Genomic DNA, 22,316 nt, shown 5'->3' on the forward strand with positions numbered 1-22,316 from the left:
TGTATGTGGAATTTAAACAATGCAGATACTTTATCTCTAACCCATTTTATATTTTTAACATAATCAGTTCACATTTTATATGGTTATGACAGACTATGAAGCCAATATGAGACTATACACGTGTATACATTCATCTGAAATAATTGTATTCTAATCATACAAAACAAAATAGCTGTCTGAAAAAAATGGATCTGGCAACAGATATCTTTTAGAATATGAACTACCTATGAACCGAGTCAAAAGGTTTATGCTATTTTATCCTTATTGCATTGATTTCAAGTCTGGCTAAATGAAATGGACTTTCGTTTTTTGGCAAAAACAGATATATCCTGAGCCAGAGTCATTATAATCTAAAGCTTAATTCAGTGAGAATAATTTGGCAGATCCATTAACAGTGAAAATAGATAATTTGCATACTGTAAAAGAACTTGCACATAAACATTGGCTATTTTTTATGGGTTATAGAAATATTATATATGCCCAGAAGGGAACACCAAGTAAAATGTGGTTGGAGGTCATGTGGGGGAAAGATGATGCGGGCCAAATATAGACTAGAGACTGAACACAATGGCCACTCAACACCTTTATTGCAAACCACAACACCTAATCAGAGAGAGAGAACAAAAGGGAATACCCTGCCATAGTGGCAGTGTGGGGTGGGGGGAGATGGGACTGGGGAGGGGGGGAGGGATGTTGGGTTTACTGGTGGTGGAGAATGGGCACTGGTGAAGGGATGGGTTATCAAACTTTGTAAGGGAGAAACATGAGCACAAAAATGTATAAATCTGTAACTGTACCCTCACATTGACTCACTAATTAAAAATAAACTATTAATTAAAAAAAGAAATATTATATATGTATATATAACAAAGAGATTTAATTATGTCTAAATAATTAAATTTAGCACTAAAACTTTTGGGTAGGGTAATTTATCTCTCTTGTTTGTTTGCTTTTGGTTGACACTTGGAGGTGTTCAAGGCTTACTCCTGGCTGTGTGCTCAGGGTTCAATCCTAAAATGAATCCAAATAGTCAACTTTGCAATCTTCGATGCGGACTATTTTCTTCTAAAAATCATGTTGTAACTAAACCAAAAATACTCCCTTTTCTTTTCTTTTCTTTTTTTTTAATTTCTTTTATTGAATCACCAAGTGGAAAGTTACAAAGTTCTCAGGCTTATATCTCAGTTACACAATGCTCAAACACCCATCCCTTCACCAGTGCCCATATTCCACCACCAATAAAAACAAAAACAAAAGCAAAAACAAAACAAACAAACAAAAAAGTATACATCCCACCCCTCACCCCCCCAACCCACCCCGTACGTGAGTGATAATTTCACTTCCATTTCTCTTTACCTTGATTACATTCCAGATTTCAACACATAACTCACTATTGTTGTTAGAGTTTCAAAACAGACTCACTATTTTTGTTGGAATTTATCCCCTAAGAATACAGCTCTATTAACAGGGAAATATTTGATAATAAGTTTTCCAATGATGAGAATGAAGAGATAAAATGTCGCGCGGCCGCAGTAGCGGCCGCGCAGTTTACAATTTCTGTATTATAGTAATTAAGTCCGAGAAGATTTAAGTTTGAAAATGAATTATTTCCCTTCCTGGAACAGCATGTAGCCAAAGTTAGTTCACAGTCTCCATACATGGGTGCAAGCACTTGCTGGAACCCCAATTCCTAAAGCTGTCTCTGGTTCCCGCTCGTTCCACATCCACCGGCTCTGCAGAGGCCTGGGCACCTGGGCCGGAAACCCGGCTGGCCGGAGCCGAGCACCGGCCCTGGCTCTACTCCCTTTTCTTATATGTAATAAATCAATACATGTTTGAGATGGAGACACTAATCTTAAAAGTTAAGAAACTACCTCTTGTTGAAAATACTCTTCCAAATGGGTTACCTGATTCCCTTAGATATGTAGAAAAGTTATGAAAATCTTTAATAGTAATTGCTTACTCTTTATTCCTTTTCAAATGCAACTTTAAAAAAAATTTGGTTTAGTCAATTTAAGTACTCTTTTCTACTTTTCAGTTACTACATACCGTACAATGCTTTAATGTTCTCTGTGTAGGAATGTAGAACAAAAACATGGCGGCCAAGTATCGTATTCAAAAGAGATACCCTGCTTATAAAGGAAGTCAGAGAAGATGACATTGGCAATTATACCTGTGAGCTAAAATATGGAGGCTTTGTTGTGAGAAGAACTACTGAATTAACTGTCACTGGTAAGACGTATTCAATATTTTATTGGTACTACCATTTTAATTTTATGCTGTGTATTGGCCTTTTTGAATCTGTGCAATGGAAGAAGTACTTAACAAAATACCAGGTGTATTCCTAGAGGTGAATTTTATTCCTCTTTACTTTTAAATCACTGTGCTAAACTGCATTTTAAAGGTTAAAAAATATGTTTAGGGAATTATAGGAATGTTAGCTTTGGAAAGTACTTGAAATAATAAGTTTACAGCTTCAGAAAATTAGACTTGTATTTTGGAGTAGTATCATTTTTGGAAACATTTTAGAGTTTACCGCTAAATGGATATATGAAATATATTTATGTCTTTGCGTGCTGACCCAAATTTGAAAAATTATCATTACATTATTTATTTATCCTGCAAAAGTTTTGAAAAATAGCATAAATTTCCTGCATTCGTTGGATAATTGTATGTGAGATTCAATGAACGAAGTTATTGCAGTGTTGTCTAAGGTTGAAGGGCAGAAGAAGATTCAGAATATTGTCTGAAATCATAATCTGTAGCTAATCTGAACTAATGTGAATTACCAATAATTTTAGAATATCAGACTTAGAGAAAAAAAGAATATTTTCTTCATGTATTAAAGGGAGTTGAAAAATTGCCTTTTTTATTTCAAGGTTTTTGCAAGAATCTACTGAGTATGGTAATATATAAAAATCAGTTTGCAAATTACATAATTATACCCAAATGGGTATCACTTTGTCAATTTTAAGTCATATAAAAATTGCACTATATTATTTTCTACTTTATAGTGATTCTGAGATAAAATGAGGGAATAAACAAGAAAAGCATTATTCTCATCTAATGAAAGAGACTCTTCTCAGTGGCTTACTATAAAAATCATATTTACAAAACATACAGAAAATTACAGAAAGGATACAAAGTATTTTAAATATATCTGTATTTGTTCATTGGAAAACAAAAACTGTTGTTCTATATATGAAAAGTACTTTGTGGTGACCACCTTCATCTCTAATTATCTTGTCTTACAAATCTTGAAGCTTTGATAGTCTTACTTAAAAACTAAGTATTGACTCATTAAATTTAATTGGTGGTTAGTAATTATTCGGATGGAAAAATATTTAGTAAGGAACTCTTTATAATGACTTTTATAAATATTAGGCCCAGTAATTGACATGAGCAATATATTACATGTTAATTATAAATGCATATTTGCTATCTGGCATTACATGTCTGTCATATACATATATGTGTATATATATATTGTTCTAGTCGACTCTGAGTTTTATTGCATGTATTAGATCTCTGTATAAATTTTTTTTTTTTTTTTTTTTTTGCTTTTTGGGTCACACCCAGCGATGCTCAGGGGTTACTCCTGGCTTTGCACTCAGGAACTACTCCTGGCGGTGCTTGGGGGACCATATGGGATGCCGGGGATCGAACCCGGGTCGGCCGCGTGCAAGGCAAACGCCCTACCGGCTGTGCTATCGCTCCGGCCCCTGTATAAAAAATTTAAACTAACACAATTGCTAATATCTCAATCTTTCATGGAATAATGAAGATATGAATGTCTGTACTTAATTTTTTTTTACAATATCTATCTTAGTGACATTCTTGAGTCCCAATGTATATGGAGCCTTTTTAAAGTCGGTTAAGATAAAATAATAAAAAAATCACCAAGAGAGATATAGATACAAAGTTGTTCCTGATTGGATTTAATCATACAAAAAAATCTATTCTTAAAATGTAGGTTTGCCTTTGTTCATTTGAATAAAGGACTAATCTTTGTTAAGCTCATGATTCTCCTTCTGGAAATAGCTGAATACTAAACCTCAATCTAGTATAAGATAGTTGAAAAACTATTTGATATAGATTGGAAACCAAGTTCCAAATGAAAAATAATGTAAAAAAGGATATTTTACATAGCCACTAATACAATTTCTACTAAATTCTCAAAGCTACTATACTCTCCTTACTTGCTTTCTAACGAAGACTATCATTTTATTTGTCTAAAAGGAAGCATAAATTTTTGAGGTCCAAGACAAAGTAAAATTTTAATGGAAATTTTTTTCAGTGTAGCCATCTCCACTGGTCAATTGCCCAGCATTTGTCAGCAGAAATGTCTGAAATGGATCTGCTTATCCATCTCTCTCTTGTAGACAGACTGACAGTGTCATCAGACTTAGACAGAATGTGGCCATTGCTTTGGCTGGTGAAATTTGGAATACAATGGATTCAAACCCTGAAGGCTTAGATCCATATATACATATATATATATATATATATATTTTTTGAGAAAGAACAGTGGTTAGGGCCACACCCAGAAATGGTCAGGGCCTTCTCCTGCCCTTGTACTCAGGGATCATTCTTTGCAGGACTTGGAGGACCACAGAGTGCTGGAATGTAACCAGATCTAGCTGGGTGCAAGCACCCTACCCACCGTCCTATTGCTCTGGTCCTCTGTTCCAGATTGTGACTAAGGGAGAGGAGCATTGCATCAAGGATCTGGACATCTACCCTTCCACATGAGTTTGAAAACTGCTTAATGATCCCTAGATTCTGTTTTACCAGGCTCTACAGTAGTTCACTGGGAGGAGAGAAATGCCTTGAATTCTAGCCCCCTAGGAACTCAGTGATATCTTGTTAAAAAACTGACAAAAGGCAAATAATGATAATGCCTTGTGTTGAATTCACTTAACCGAGCAGTGCCCTGGGTGTGTGTTTATGTGGGGGAGGAGAGCTCCCTTCTGCTTTGGAATTGTGTAGGTGGAAAAGGGTTGGAAGGGAATATGAGTCTGGAAGGGCATCCACATGGAAGGAATATTCAACTCAGATATCTGGGAGAAGTAGGATTTTCTGAGAGGGTGGCAATTAGGGAAAAATCAATCCTATGAGATGGAACTCTATATATGTATACATATACATATATACATATACATATATATGTATATATATATGTATATATATATATATCGGAGAGTCTGGCAAGCTACCAAGAGTATCCCGCACGCATGGGCAGAGACTGGCAAGCTACCCGTGGCGTATTCGATATTCCAAAAACAGTAACAATAGGTCTCATGACCCTGAAAGAGCCTCCAATCATTGGGAAAAACGAGTAAGGAGAGGCTGCTAAAATCTCAGGTCTGGGAGGAATAGAGACGTTACTGGTGTCTGCTCAAGTAAATTGAAGAACAATGGGATTGTTATGATTATGCCTAAATTATATGTAACGTTCATTTGGGTAATATAATAGAAAATATAAGCACAAGTAGGCAATATGTGAAATTTTTGCTGAACGTTGAGCTGCATGCCTTAGAATTCAATACAATATTTTTGTTTTGTTTTGTTTGGGGGCCATGACTTACAAAGGTATAGGCTTACTCCTGGCTCTGCACTCAGGGATCACTCCTGGTGGACCAAATGGGGTGCCCAGGATTGAACCCAGATAGACTGTGTGCATGGAAAATTCCCTACCTGCTGTACTATCACTCAATCCCCAAATACAATGTTATTTTAGTACATTTTAATTGTCAGTAGAAGTTTATTCACAAAATATATTTGTACCTAACATTGTTCCAAATATTGGTAAACTAGCACATTGACTCTGTCTGTGATCAAATTGAACAATTTTAACAATCCAATTCCTATCTTTCTGCTTTTATTTTCTGGCCACACCAGGTATCACTCAAGAGTTACTCCTAATTCAGTGCTCAGGGGTGACTTTGTCACTGCTTCAGGACCATATACAGTGTCAGATATAGAACCTGGGCCTTTAGCTCCAAAATTGCATCTAATTGTAAAATAAATTTATTAAAGCACCATAATTTACAAAGTTATTCATAGTTGAGTTTTGACATACAATGTTCAAGCATGGATACAATTACCTGTGTGAACTTGCCTCTACCAATGTTCCCAGAAACAAATGATATCTTTTAGTAAATAAAGATGGGCGGTTCTCTAGATGGTAATTTAGAGTTTTGTATCTTGGGTTCATATGTACCATAATACTTACCAAATATAAATATCATATCAAATATCATAATATGGTATAATATAATTCAATTTTAGTTGTATATACCATAGCCAATACTAAATATTTTGACATATGTTAGAAGGACTTCTATGTAAAAGTGAAACAATCCAATAGGTGAAAAAAAAGGAAATTTCAGGATACATAAAGTATCTCAAATGTGCAAGGCGATGTTATCGAATTTGTAATAAGACAAGGGAAAACTTTGTGTGTGTGAAGTAGTTGCTCAGTAAAAGATAACAGTGAAAGCAATAATAAACCCGCTTAGCAATTTTAGCAGATGTTAAATGTTTTAAAAATTATGTTAAGATTCTGGCTATTGTAAACAGTGCTGCAATGAACATATAAGTGCAGATGTCATTTTGACTATACTTTTTGGCTTTTCTGGGATATATTCCCAGCAGTGGTATTGCTGAGTCAAATGGGAGCTCAACCTCTAGTTTTTTGAGAATCGTCCATATTGTTTTCCAAAAGGGCTGAACTAGCCAACATTCCCACCAGCAGTGTAGAAGGGTCCCTTTCTCCCCACATCCTCTCCAACAGTGGTTGCTTTTGTTCTTTTGGATGTGTGCTAGCCTCTGTGGTGTGAGGTGGTATCTCATGGTTGTTTTGATCTGCATCTCTCTGATGATTAGTGATGTAGAGCACTTTTTCATGTGCCTTTTGGCCATTCGTATCTCTTCCTTGGTAAAGTTTCTGTTCATTTCTTCGCCCCATTTTTTGAAGGGGTTGGATGTTTTCTTCTTGTAGAGTTCAACCAGTGCTTTATATACCATTGATATCAACCCCTTATCTGATGGGTATTGTGTAAATATCCTTTCCCATTCTGTAGATAGTCTTTGTATTCTGGTCGCTGTATCTTTTGCGGTGCAGAAGCTTTTTAGTTTAATGTAGTCCCATTTGTTGATCTCTGTTTTTACTAGATTGCTTAGTTCCATGTCATCTTTGAAGATACCTTTATCTTCAATATCGTGGAGGGTTTTGCCGACCTTGTCTTCAATGTACCTTATGGTTTGTGGTCTGATGTTGAGGTCTTTAATCCATTTTGATCTGACTTTTGTGCATGGTGTCAGGTCGAGTTCTAAGCCCATTTTTTGCATGTGGTTGTCCAGTTGTGCCAGCACCATTTGTTAAAGAGACTTTCCTTGCTCCACTTCACATCTCTTGCACCTTTATCAAAGATTAGATGATCATACATTTGAGGTTGTGTGTGGGGATATTCCACCCTGTTCCATTGGTCTGCAGTTCTGCTTTTGTTCCAGTACCATGCTGTTTTAATTGTTACCGCTTTGTAGTAGAGTTTAAGGTTGGGGAGGGTGATGCCTCCCATCATCTTTTTCCCAAGAATTGTTTTAGCTATCCGTGGGCATTTATTGTTCCATATAAATTTCAGGATTGCTTGCTCCGTTTCTTTGAAGAATGCCATGGATATCCCTATGGAAAGTATTATGCTAAGTGAAATGAGTCAGAAAGAGAGAGACAGACATAGAAAGATTGCACTCATCTGTGGACTATAGAATAATAGACTATAAGACTAACACCCAAGAATAGTAGAAATAAGTACCAGGAGGTTGTCTCCATGGGTTGGAGGCTGGTCTCTCATTCTGAGCAACTCAGAGAAGGGAACACCAAGTAAAATGTGGTTGGAGGTCATGTAGGGGAAAGATGATGCGGGCCAAATATAGACTAGAGACTGAACACAATGGCCACTCAACACCTTTATTGCAAACCACAACACCTAATCAGAGAGAGAGAACAAAAGGGAATACCCTGCCATAGTGGCAGTGTCGGGTGGGGGGAGACGGGACTGCGGAGGGGGGGAGGGATGTTGGGTTTGCTGGTGGTGGAGAATGGGCACTGGTGAAGTGATGGGTTATCAAACTTTGTAAGGGAGGAACATGAGCACAAAAATGTATAAAGCTGTAACTGTACCCTCACGTTGACTCACTAATTAAAAATAAACTATTAATTTAAAAAAAGAAATAAAAAAATTATGTTAAGATATTTCAATGTTATCTCTAACCTCAACCCTTTACTCTAAGTCCAAACCACACTGATGTTTTTACTTTTCTCTTCCAAATATCTTCCATACAAACTCTTACCTATGGTGTCTGCCCTCTTAACTACTTTTTCTTCTGAATTGTCACTGGATTTATTTACAGTTGTTCAAAGTCAAATATTCTGTCTTCAAGCATGTACTCCTTCATGTTGAGTTTAAGAAATTGCACTTGGTTACATTAGAACTATTTAAAGGTTATTTTACACATATCATATATATGCTTGCTTTGTCTACTGAGAGTTCATAGAAGAAACCATTATTTCATATGCATATATCTATATGTTTATTAGTCTTAGTGTCTGCTCAGACCTATTGTTCACTTTTGAAATTCAGATGTTTGCTCTTACTGTTGCTTAGTGTTTAGAATAATTTATACATCTTTTCTTACAAGTACATTATCAGATGTGTTTTGAAAGTATTTTCTCTGAATCTGTTCCTTGTAATTTTGGGGGAGACAGGGATAGGGCCACATCAGGATGTGCTCAGGATTTAGTCTTGGCTCTATGCTCAGGGATCACTTCAGGTGGGAATCTGGGGACCATATGTGGTTTGAGGAATCTAACATGGATCAGCCATGTACATAGAAAACACCTTATCCCTGTCCTCTTTTCACCCCTGTAGATTTTATTTTTATTACTGTTCATTTTGGAGTCCCAACTGGCTGTGTTCGGGGATTTCTTCTGGTTCTGTTCTCAGGTATCATTTGTGGTGGGGCTCAGGGGATCATATGAGGGGCCAGGGATCGGACCCTGTTTGGTCAAGTGCAAGGCTAATGCCTTACCTGCTAAACTATCTCTTCATCTCCTGTGTCTTGTATTTTCTGTTTGTTTTTGTAGCTTGTAATTTTATTTTCTTAACAATAACTTCACAGAAGAAAAGCTTAGATTTTTCTGTTATAATTTTATGATATGCAGACTTACATAAATTATTATCAATATAGCTTTCACTGAAGCCCACTCAATTTAAGGTATATTTACATTTTACTTCATATATATATGTAATTGTGGGCCAAAAATATACATATATTTTGTTTCTTTCTTTCTTTTTGGACCATACCCAATAATGTGAATACTCCTTGCTATACACTCAGGAATTACTTCTGTTGGTAATCAGGGACCATATGGTGTGCTAGGTATTGAACCCAGGTTGGCTATATGCAACGTAAACATCCTATCAGCTCTACTATCTTTCTAGCCCTCAAAATATTTTTATTTGGGGCCAGAGCAATAGTACTGTAGGTAGGTTTTTGCCTTGAACACAACCAAACCAGGTATATTATCCCTAGCACTGCCTGGAGTAATTCATAAGTGTCTTGCCAGGAGTAATTCCTGAGCGTCTCTGGATGTGGCCCCAAAACAAAAAGAAAACAAAGAAACAAAAAGAGATGTTTTATTTTGAGAATGTTATTCTCATGTGTTATTTAGAAATTTATTATTCAAAGCGTCTGATTTTTTCAATCATTTTTCTCTTAATTTCTAATTTCCGAGTTATGAACTTGGTGTATTATTTCTATTTGTTTGAAATTTATTAACGTGTACTTTATGGCCCAGAATATCTTCTGTCTTGGTGAATGTCCCTTGAGAGTTTTAGTAAAATGTGTATTTCAACATTGTTTCGTGGCACATGCTATAAATATCACTGAAATCAAGTGTACTAATAGTGTTACAAAATTCAGCTGTACTCATACTAATTTCTACTTCGATCTCTGTCACTAGAAGTGTTGAATCTTAATATATGGTAGTGGGCTTATTTATTTACGATTTAAATTGCAAAAAAGTTTGCCTCAGAATTTTTATGCTCTATTGTTGGATGAACATATTTGGATTGTTGTATAATTTTCAGTGCAAGATTTCCAAACCCATTGAAAATCTAGTATGTCTCATCCATAATGGTCACTCAACAGATGCATAAACTGATTTAACATGGACATGTTTCAGTTCCAATAAGTTTGTTTTTAAATTGTGTTTACTGTTTTGAAAAGAGATATTTTTGTACTGGGTCATGTAAGAATTTTCAGGATTCCAGTATTATTAGATAAAATTGTGAAACTATTCAAATTTGTATTAATACCAATACAACAAAATATTGCCATGCCTTTGGATCATTTCCATTAACTTTAACTCATACCCAGACTGTAGTTTTAACTATAGCCTTATGTCAGATCTGCACATGTAAAATGTGGGCACATATCATGTCTAGAATTAGTTCATAAAAGACCTAGTAACATTGTACCTACCATTCTACATACCAATTCTGGCTAGCAATTCCATCCAGTTGTAGAAAACTGCGTAATTTTATCTTTTCTTATAGCACAATACTATTCCACTATATATAATGGAATTTATATATATATATATCATTATTATGATTATCACAATTTCTTCACCCATTTGGCAATAGTATTACTACTTAAACTATAATGAACTAAAACTTAAAATAGATAAAATACTTTAAAAAGAGACATAATAATTACAAAATAAGACATGTCTACTGGCTTTTCTTAAAATATCTTAAGTTGGATATACCATAGTCAATTAATAATATTAATATTGTCTTGTATTTAGATCAGAAAATATGGCATTAGTTATGGTACATGTTTATATATTTTTGAGATTAAGGGTGTTTGCCTTGCATGTGGCCGACCCGGGTTCGATTCCTCCGTCCCTCTTGGAGAGCCCGGCAAGCTACTGAGAGTATCCCACCCGCACGGCAGAGCCTGGCAAGCTACCCGTGGTGTATTCCATATGCCAAAACCAGTAAAACAAGTCTCACAATGGAGAGGTTACTGGTGCCCGCTTCAGCAAATCAATGAACAATGGGACGACCGTGCTATAGTGCTACATAATGCATAGATTATTTTTCAGAAAACATTGATTAAATTATGTTATATTTACTTTTATATGTTTAATACTTATTTTTCCTCTGGTCCAAAACACCTTTCTGAATTTGAAAAGAAAAATCCAGAACAAAATACTATGCACATTTATTATAAAATGTTTGAAATGAATCAGTCCAATTAAAAATCCATTAAATTTCTAAGACTAACAGAGTAAAGTTATGGTAAATAAATGATATATAAATGGATTTTGAAAACTGTTCTTCAGGAAAAATTCCAATGATGTATAAGAAGCAGAGACAGTCAAGATGTAGATAACTGACTTGACAAAAGCAAAATTAATCAGTTGACACCTTTAAGACTATGATGATTTTAGTTGTTTAGATGGTTCTAGCTTCATTTACTAATGAAGGCGTACCCATATTTCACACCATACACCTGGTGTTATGCTTACTATACTTTTTGGTTTGGTGTTAACACCTAATTGTGCTCAAGGGCTATACCTGCAAAGCCTGTGTTCCAGCCTAGTGAGATATCTCTTTGGCCCCTGGTACATTTTTAACAGATAATTTCAAATCATCACAGGCTGAATTTAGCTTCTGAAAAAAAAATGCATCTTCTCCTTTTTGAGGAGGCTGATACAAAGAAAGGTCAAGTGGCTTATGAATGTACAAAAATGCATCGTGGTGGGTCAAATAGATTATACAGGAGTTAAGGCAAGGCCCTTGATTTGCACACAACTAACTCCAATTTGACCCGTAGCATCACACATGGTGCTCAAAATACTACCGGGAGTGATTCCCGAGCAAAGAACAAGTAATCCCTAAATTTCAACAGGTATACTCTCTTGACCCCCCAAAACACAGATATATGCATCAAAGTTACAAACTGAGGAATAAAATTTCATTCTCTGAATTTATGATTTCCTCCATGGATAATTAATACTAAGGCACTGTGCTTTTCATATTAGTTCTAATGATCACCATGGAAGATTTATCTTTCAAGTTGAACTAAAACATATTTTACTATGAAGCATTTAATTCTGCTTTAACTGATGTAATTAAATGATGTAGTGTGGTCTAGCCTAGGGGAAGACTAACATTTTTCTTTATTTCTTTAAATATATATGTATTTTATATTCCCTATTAATAAACTTTTCTTGAACTATCATATAGATAGAAGTGATATTTGCTAATTGTAATTTTAAAAATGGTGAAATTGATAATTATGCGATTATTCGCATTATGAATTCACTTTATACATTTAGCAGTGTTTAAAATCTTTATTTATTTTTATAGATGTGCTCAAGTGGTACTCACCATTCCAGGAACACTACTGATGCTGCTCATGTGTCAAATGTGCTAAAATTAATGCTGAAAATAACCATCACAGACATTATTTTTAATATAGTATAACTTATTACAGCCTTATACATTTTTATAAGTAAACACCTGTTATGTCAGATATAACTCATATTAATTCCAGCTGCTGACTTAGAAAAAATTAAAGTTGATCAATATAATGAAAGTGAGTTTAATCAATTTGGCCTTTTAAAGTTGATTTGCAATTCAATCCCTAAGGCAAAAGTCTTTTCTTATGAGTAGTTTCTAATGATAACTCTCCTGACAATAATGACTTTAATTTATTATTCATTCTCCCAATATATTGACTAAGTTGTCTAAAATGTATTCATTAAGGACACATTTAATGTCAAGTCGTGATAACTTTGAATAAAAGGAACATTTTTATTGTTAAGCAGAAAATATATACATTTTTGATAATGTCAATAACAAGGCTAGAATATAACATTTCTCATCATGAGGAAAACAAGGCATTATTTATTTAAATGCTTTCTATAAATATAAGATTTAGTAATGGGAATTGCTAAGCAATTTATATGTGCCAACATATGTTCTAAATTATTATTTATAATGACTCATCTGAGCCATGTAATCTTAACTGACTTGCTTTTAAAACTTTTGATATGCTTGCTAAATATATGGTATTATCCTAGATTTTATAAATTACACTTGAAAATATTTTTTTTAATTGGCTACTACATGTAATCCCTTAATTTTTAAAATAAACACTGAATATCTATTCTGAAAGTATGATTTAATAGATACCCCCCTCTTCCCAATATTTACAAAATAATAGGAATTCTTCAAGGACATATATTTCCTAATTTTATATGGATACGTAAAACACCTCCAATTGCCAGGGCAATTCTGAGGGAAAATAAAGGTGGGGACTATTATATTCTCTGACTTTATACTATACTATGAAGCAATAGTAATCAAAACAGTACAGTAATGGACTAAAAACACTATATCATACCAATACAATAGAATCAAGAGCTGAGAAAATAACCCCCAAATAGATGGATACTTAATTTATGACAGTATATCTAGGTGCATGATGTTGAGGAAGAAAAACCTCTTTGACAAATGGTTCTGGAAAAACTGAAATTTTAGCATACAAAAAATAATGAAGCTGTACCCGTATTTCACACCATACGCAAAGGTTAGTTCAAAATGAACTAACCGGGGCTGGAGCGATAGCACAGCGGGTAGGGCATTTGCCTTGCACGCGGCTGACCCGGGTTCGATCCCCAGCATCCCATATGGTCCCCTGAGCACTGCCAGGAGTAACTCCTGAGTGTAAAGCCTGGAGTAACCCCTGTGCATTGCCAGGTGAGACCCAAAAAGAAAAAAAGAATTAAAAAAAAATTGAACTAACCTCATTATTAAACCTGAATCAAGAAAATATATTGAAGAAAGCACAGACATAGGCAGAACTGTTCATTTTCAGTAGCTCAGAGGTGTCTCAATGTAGTCAGCTTCATTGGCAAAGGAAACAAAAGCAAAAATAAACAAATGAAACTTCATCAATCTAAATGTTTTTGCTGTGAAAGAAATATGGCTAAAATAAAAAGACACACTAATGAATGGTATAAAATATTTACACAGCATACATTTGACAAAGGGCTAATATCACATAGATATAGATGTAGATATAGATTTAGATGTAGATATAGATATAGATATAGATACAGATACAGATATAGAGAAAGAGCACTCACAAAGTTCAACGACAGTAAAAAAAAAAATCTACCCTATAACAGAAACAGGGAGAAGGAGTTGAACAGACTCATCCTCAAAGAAGTTTTATGTGACCACAGGATTAAAGAAAAGTTTTGATCATCACTTATTATCAGGGAAATCAAGGCAAGTCAAAATGACAATCACATATTACATCACAACAAAGAGCATGGACTACATCAAAAAGTTAGAAATGTCAGTCCTGATATTTCTATCAGTGAGACAAGAAACTTAATTCACTGTTGGTAGAAATGTCTGGTTAAGTCTGAGGAGTCAATAAGAGAAATTAAAAGTAGCATTCCTATAACATCCTGCAATTTCACTCCTTGGTTTCCATCCCAAGAACACACAACTAACCTGAAAAGATCACTATCACTATCATCCCATTGATCGTTGATTTTCTCGAGCAGTCTCAGTAATGTCTCCATTCGTCCTAGCCCTGAGATTTTAGAAGCCTCTCTTTACTCGTTCTACCCAACGGTGTTGCACTGGAGGCTCTTTCAGGGTCAGGGAAATGAGACCCATCACTGTTACTGGATTAGGCATGTGGAATACACCACGGGGAGCTTGTGAGGCTCTCCCATGTGGAGAGGAAACTGTCAGTAGCTTGCCAGGTTCTCCGAAAGGGAGAGTTAGGCTGTAAGATGTTGCGTGGCCTCCATGAGGCTGTACACTTCTGGGAGCTTGGTTTTAGTCTCTGGATATTGGCCGTTGATGGGATTACACGGCATTGGGGGCAGTTTGTGGGTGTGACCTCCTAGCTACTGGAAAATGGGGTCTCTGGCTGGAAGAGGCCCAGTCCCAATCGGAGCAGACTTGGAGATCTCAGCCGTGGGTCCCTCACATCTGGGTTCCTCTGCTGGTTCCTTCATGCATGAGGCTCATCTGAATGTGTGGAGAGGGGCCTTGAGCATGTCTGTGGCTGGGTTCCAGAGGTCTTCAGCTGCGGGGGCTCTGCTCAGGGAAGGGAGGGAAACTCAACCCACCCCCGCCAAATACTCATACACTGAATAGCACACTGTTTATTAGCAACATCTTAGAGTCTTTATTATGGTAAAAAGTATACAATGAAGTTATGAAAAGCATAATTTATTGTATATTTTGTTATATCAGAACTAACCAAGAAAAGATAACATTACACGGGTCAGCCACGTGAAAGGCGAACACCCTACCTTTGTGCTATCACTCCAGCCTACGATCATAAGAAATTCTCTATAGCAAAATCAGACTAATTTTGTGAGAAATCAAAGTGCCTTAGAAATAATTCCTGTAAATGTCTCTGTATTCATCTGAACCGCATGAAATAAAATGTACACCATGCGTTTGTATTAAGTTTTTCTTTATTATGCCAAAGACAAGTACAACTTCAATGGTGGTCCATCATACAATTTGGTCTATTATTTTACTTTCTATCAGTGTTTTTTTCTCTTTAGAGTAATATCCCTACTGGTGGGATATATTTCTTACCGAGATTAATGCAACTGAAGGAAATGTAGTGTTCAAAATATTTCAGTATTATCTTATAAGTAAATATTAATGGAATTATAAAAGGTTATATAAAAAGTCTGTTGCCCCCGTGCCTGGCTGTCTTCACTGGGGCCCCTCGGAGGGGGTGAATTGAGTTTCCTTCCCCACCCCAAGCAGATCCCCCACAGCTGAACCTGAAAAGATACATGCACATATATGTTCATTGAAAATCTACTTATAATAGCCAAGGAGTAGAAACAATCCAAGTACCCAACAAAAGCTGAGTGAATAAAGAAATTGTGGTACATATACACCATGGAATACTATTCATGTAGAAAAAAGATGAAATCTTATTTTTTGCTAAAACTTGAATGGAATTGTGGGAGGGCAGTACTATTAAGCGAAATAAGTCATAAGGACAAATATAGATGATCACTCATATGTGGTATATAAAGAAAAAAGCAAAGGCACAGAGAGTAATTAATTATAACTATTCCTAAAATTTGATTGCAGAACTGAACTGGAATTACCAAATAACGGAGCATGAGGGCTTGACAGGGTAGTGGGCAATGGTAAAGGTGGGCCAGAGTTGACATAAGGAAAATATTGGAGAGTCTTGGATATTTTGGTGGTGGTGGTGGTGGTGCAGTAACTTTTCACTCCAGAAGCATCAATGGTAAAATTACTATAACCATGTTACTTCAGCCACAAAAGCAGAGCTAAACAATACATACCTCTTTGCTCTGCTTTGAAACACCTAGAATTACTGTATAAAATATATAATACAGTGATCGTTTACATCCTTCCACCAGTGGTCATTCTCCTCCACCAATGTTCCCAGTATCCCTCCCACCACCCCCACCCCAACCCCCACCACCCCACCCTGCATCTGCGGCAGGGCATTCCCTTTTGTTTTCTCTCCTTTTGGATATTGTAGTTTGCAATAGAGGTATTGAGTGGCCTTCATGTTCAGTCTATAGTCTACTTTCAGCACCCATCTTTCAACCCGAGTGGGCCCTCCCAACATCCTCTACTTGGTGTTCTATTCTCTATCTCAGCTGCTTCCCGCCCCCCACCGCATGTGAGGCCAGCTTCCAAGCTGTGGGGCAGACCTCCTGGTTCTTATCTATACTACTCTTGGGTTTAGTCTCCCATTCTGTTATTTTATATTCCACAGATGAGTTCGATCTTTCTATGTCTGTCTCTCTCTTTCTGACTCCTTTCACTTAACATGATACTTTTCATGTTGATCCACTTATATGCAAATTTCACGACTTCATCTTTTCTAGCAGCTGCATAGTATTCCATTGTGTAGATGTACCAAAGTTTCTTGAACCAGTCATCTGTTTTTGGGCAGTCCGTTTTTTCCAGATTTTGGCTATTGTAAACATTATGACTGAAATGCAAACATGAAAGTTCATAAGTTTGTAACTATACCTCACTGTGATTCATTAATAAAAAATTTAAAATGAATAAAAATAAATAAGTAAATAAACATAAATAAATAAATAGATAGATAAATAAATAAATAAACTGGCCTATCTGTGAAAATAACACAATGTTTGGAATTAAAACAAACAAACAAAAAATAAAATATATAATAGATGGCCCTTTTCAATACATAGCTGAGCTTTCAAGAAAATGTCTCAAAAGCCTTGAAACAAATATGAAAGCTGAAAAATAAATATAGGATGTTTAAATGAAGTTGACTCTGACACCACCAAGGAACATGGCGGGATGTGTGACAGAGGAGTACGGGACTTATTTTTTTTTTTTGCTTCTTGGGTCACACCCAGCGATGCTCAGGGGTTACTCCTGGCTCTGCACTCAGGAATTACTCCTGGAGATGCTTGAGTGATAATATGGGATGCTGGGAATTGAACCTGGGTCGACCGCATGCAAGGCAAATATCCTAACTGCTATGCTATCACTCCAGCCCCAAGTATGGGACTTCTTATCCACAGCAAGAGTTTAGGTTGTAAACTCTTGGAGAAGTCACTAAAACTTTTGCCCTGAAATGGTAGAGAATTGAAATGTAACCCCCAAATGAAACCAAAAATTGAGAAGGGCAACCCTATATGTGAATTGTTAAAATGCCATGAATGTCTCAGAAAGAAAACAAAGCAGAACAGAACGGAACAGCACTCCACTCGTAACCCCTAGCCTTTAAAGTTTGGGTGTTTGAATTTATACCATTCTGAAAGACCATATGATAAGAAATTAACACAGAAATGGTTCCTAGCGATATGCAGTAGATTAACGCATAATTTCTAGAGGCTTTTCACCCCAATGCATTCTGAACAAAATTCCCGTGGATGAAACTGCCTTGAAGAGTACAGGTGAAAAGAGACATGATACATGGAACACTATCCAGGGACAAAATTTGAACCTGGCTAAGAATCCCGTTTGATTTTAAGAAGGCAATCTTACATTTAACAACAGTAGTGGTGCGAGTTCTGGTGCTTTCCTATGGCTTGTCTAATTTCAGTGGCTATAGAGCTTAGGAAATGTCCTAGCTATATGGAGCCTAATGGGCAGAGCAAGTTTGTGTTTTGTTTTGTTTGTTGTAGGATAGTTCAGGTAAAACGGTTACAATTGTGTTACATTCTGATATTGATGTACAAATTTAATGTGCATCCTGGCCAGCCACTCTTTCCACTAAGGTTCCCCTGATGCTTCCACTCAAATATTAAAGCTGGCACTATTAGGTGTATGTTCTTGTATCTAAGATTGATGACTGATTGATAGAATCCATCTATCTACCTTTGAGTTTTTTCTCTATATGTGACCTATGAGTGAGATTATTTTGTGATTTTCCTTGTGGCAGGGCAGTTTCGCATGAGCTTCAGGTAGTGACCACTGAACGTGACCACCTGAAAAGGGATTCAGGGTCCATTAGTGGGCTTGCACAAGAAGGAAATCTGATTTGCTTCCAGTCAGAGCCTCGACTGGACTTAGATCACGACAGCATTTAAAACATAAGACAAAAAACAATCCCTAAAAATGTGACATACCAGAGTCCATAAATAGGAATGTATTATCTATGTTTAACACGGTGAGTGATATTTTAGAGCTCTAAAAGAATGCTGGTAAAAAAGAATAAAAGCATGCAGTTTGCAGCAACATGGGCGGAATTAGAGGATATCATGCTGAGTGAAGTCAATCAGAAGGAAAGGGGTAGACACACAATGATTTCTGTCCTATGTGGAGCTTAGAGATACACAGCAAGGTAGTAACAAGGGCTAAATACAACAGACTAGGAGAACTGATCCACAAAATTGAGTTTAGAGAGGCTTTGAGAAGGAGGTGTTGCAGTCTTCAGGAGAAATTGGTGAGTACATTGGTGAGTCAGGTGTGATGGTGGAATTATGTAGACAAGAAACCATTTTAATAGTATTGTATACCACATAATTTAAATCAGCAAAAAAATAAAGACTCCTGCTACTTTGGATGTATGAGAGCTTCATTATGAAGAAGAGTACTTGATCAGCAATATTCCTACAGGCGTCTATACAATTTTTTATTTGATGAAATTACCTGGCCTTTTTTTTGATGGTCTATTGTTGCTGGAGATAATTGATCAGCAGGAACTATCCTTTAATTTGTTGCTATTTTTAATAGTATTTGGATTTCAAGTGTGTTTAGAACACTTTTATTATGATCCCATTACTAAGATTCCAGAGACTACTCACCTCTTCAAAATGGCATAATCTTCTGTCACCCATTCTCCTTCTTGCCTGATCTAGGTGCCTTGAGCTGTATTTCTTCTAGACTTGCAGACTATTATCCAAATTCATAGCACCTCATTCTTGGAGAAACAGTTACTTACCCTTGAGTGCAAAACATATGGCAAGGACCTATGTGAAATTATTTATTAACATTGGTATCTAAATTTGCACAGGAATAAATTCAAACTACTTTGTAGGCATATATTTGCAATTTTAAATATAAATCACCATTATGATTTCCAATGAAATTCCCTTCTTTTATTTACATTCCACTGCTCCTGATTCTTTTGTTCTCCTTAGAAAAAAATTCAACTGTGTGCATGGACTATCTGTTCAGTGAAACTCTTTGACATAATTATTAGTTATTTAGGGAAATGGCCAAGTATGGATAGCAAAAGAAGCAACATTAGCCTTGTGTGCCTCCTAAGTGCTACTAGATTGAAATGTGCTGGAGCCAGCGGGTAGGTGTTTGCCTTACAAGTGGTAGACCTGAGTTCAATCCCCGGCATCCCATATGGTCCCCCAAGCACTGCCAGGAGTAATTCCTGAGTGCAGAGTCAGGAGTAACCCCTGAGCAACGCTGGGTGTGACCCAAAAATAAAATAAAATAAATAAAATAAAATAAAATAAAATAAAAACCCAGAGAGGTTTATTTATAAAAAAAAATGTGCTGGAGCATAATATCTTATTTTTTTCCTTTGGATTTGGGGGCCAGACCCTGTGGTACTCAGGGGCTATACCCAAGACATTGCCTGCAGGAACTTTCTGGCAATGTTTGGAGAACCACAGCCAAGAAAAGAGATTGAACTTGGGCCTCCCACATGCAAAAAATGCTAGTTGGCAATTTGAGCTATCTCCTGGCCCTAAAATGCATTTTTGATTCCAAAGCCTTGGTGTGACAACATAATGAAAACATCTCATTCATTCATAATTTTACATTGTTTACATATGAAGTGATAATATTTTATTATAGTAAATACATTACTTAATTAGCTCTGCCTGTTTCTTTTCTTAGATGTGACTGACAGGAACTTTTAAATTTTATGGGACTTAACATTCTATTAGACAGTAATAACTGGACAGTATTCTATTGGACAGAAAGTAAATCTAAACTAATTTTCAGAAGATTAAAAGGTTAGAGAGTCTGCCATACCTGGAATAATAGATGATTTTTATGTTTAAATTTTGCTTTTTTAAAAAAATGCCATAACAAAATTTACAGTAGTATTAATAATTATACTTGAGACATATAATACTACTGTACCACACTTATCAGCAGTGTCAAATATCCTCCAACACTGTCTGTATGTCAACACTAATCCACTAATTCCTCCCCACATTGCTACCAACGTGGAGCCTCATTTGTACCACCAAAGTCCAGACCTCTTATCAGTGCTCGCTGACTTTTCCTTTACTTTGTTTCTTTATATTACACTCTGAGGGCCAGAGAGCTAATACAGGACTTAAGGCGCATACCGTGCATGCAACCGATCCTTGTTTGATCCCCAGCGTATATGTAGATATTGTCCCCTGAGCACCTTTTGGGGGCTCCTGATCACCACCTGGATGGCCTAAATAATCCCTGGCACCACAGGGCCTCAAAAGTACTACATCCTCAGGCCTTTGCATTGCACCTCCAGCCCGGTTGGTTCAGAATCAGTAGAATGGACCCGGGGCCTGCTTAGTACCAATTGGGAGCACCACACCCCCCCCTCCCCCCCCCGCCACACACTCCACAAAGAAAATGGAAAGTATATTCCACAGATGACTAAGATCATGCAGTATTTACTCTTCTTCCCTGACTTATTTCATGATTTATTTCACTTAACACGTCACCCTCCAGTGCTATCCAAGTAGTCACAAAAGGCAGGTCTTATCTTCTCTTCTAGCTGAATAATATCCCATTGTCTATATGTACCACAGTTTCCTTATTCAGTCACCTCTTTTGGGGAAGCTGGGTTTCTTCTAAGATCTTGGCCTCTTGTAGAAAATTGTGTTACAATGACAAAAGGAGTACGAGTACACGTATAATTTAAAAATTTTTTATTAGTGCATCACTGTAATATTCACATTCATTTCTAAAGTCATCATTTCATTTAGGATTTTGCTTTTTTGTTTGTTTGTTTGTTTATGCCCTGAGTGTGTGGGACCCAGGGCCGAGGTCTCCAAGGCTGTTCCGATTGGGACTGGGCCTCTTCCACCCAGATTCCTTATTTTCCAGTAGCTAGGCAGTCACACCCAGAAACTGCTCCAGGCACCGTGTAATCCCATCAATGGCCAACATCCAGAGACTATAAAACCAAGCTCCTGGAAGCGAACAGCCACTCATCTGATAGCCTAGTTCTACCACTTGGAAAACGTGGCAAACTACTGAGAATTTACTACCCACACAGGGGAAAGCCTGGTAAGCTCCCTGTGGCATATTCATTTGCCAAATACAGTAACAATGATGGGTCTCATTCCCCTGACCCTGAAGAGCCTCTAACGTGGCACCATTTGGAAGGCCGAGTAAAGAGAGGCTGCTAAAATCTCAGAGCTAGGATGAATGGAGATGTTACTGGGACCGCTCGAGCAAATCAATGATCAACGGGATGACAGTGATACAGTGACAGTGAATCACCATGAAATAAAGTTACAGACTTACAAACTTTCATGCTTGCGTTTCAGCCATACAATGATGAGTACCCATCCCTCCACCAGTGCTCATCTTCCACCACCAATGGTTCCAGCATCCCTCCCACCACCCCCACCCTGTCCCCTCCACCCCACCCTGCCTCTGTGGCAGGGCATTCCCTTTTGCTCTCTCACTCCTTTTGGGTGTTATGGTTTGCTATAGAGGTATTAAGTAGACATCATGTTCAGTCTATAGTCT

At 36.7% G+C, this 22,316-nt stretch overlaps 1 protein-coding gene across 2 annotated transcripts in view; it reads left to right on the top strand.

Moving 5' to 3' along the window:
* IL1RAPL1 (interleukin 1 receptor accessory protein like 1) overlaps nt 1-22,316 on the top strand; it is a 1,407,730-nt gene that overhangs the window by 811,500 nt on the left and 573,914 nt on the right. For both annotated transcript variants that reach the window (XM_055120124.1, XM_004612439.2), the window contains one exon: nt 2,079-2,232. In XM_055120124.1, coding sequence (XP_054976099.1) covers nt 2,079-2,232 — 154 coding nt within the window. The remainder of the gene's footprint in view (nt 1-2,078; nt 2,233-22,316) is intronic.

This window comes from Sorex araneus, chromosome X (assembly GCF_027595985.1).
Source record: "Sorex araneus isolate mSorAra2 chromosome X, mSorAra2.pri, whole genome shotgun sequence".
NCBI lineage: Eukaryota > Metazoa > Chordata > Mammalia > Eulipotyphla > Soricidae > Sorex > Sorex araneus.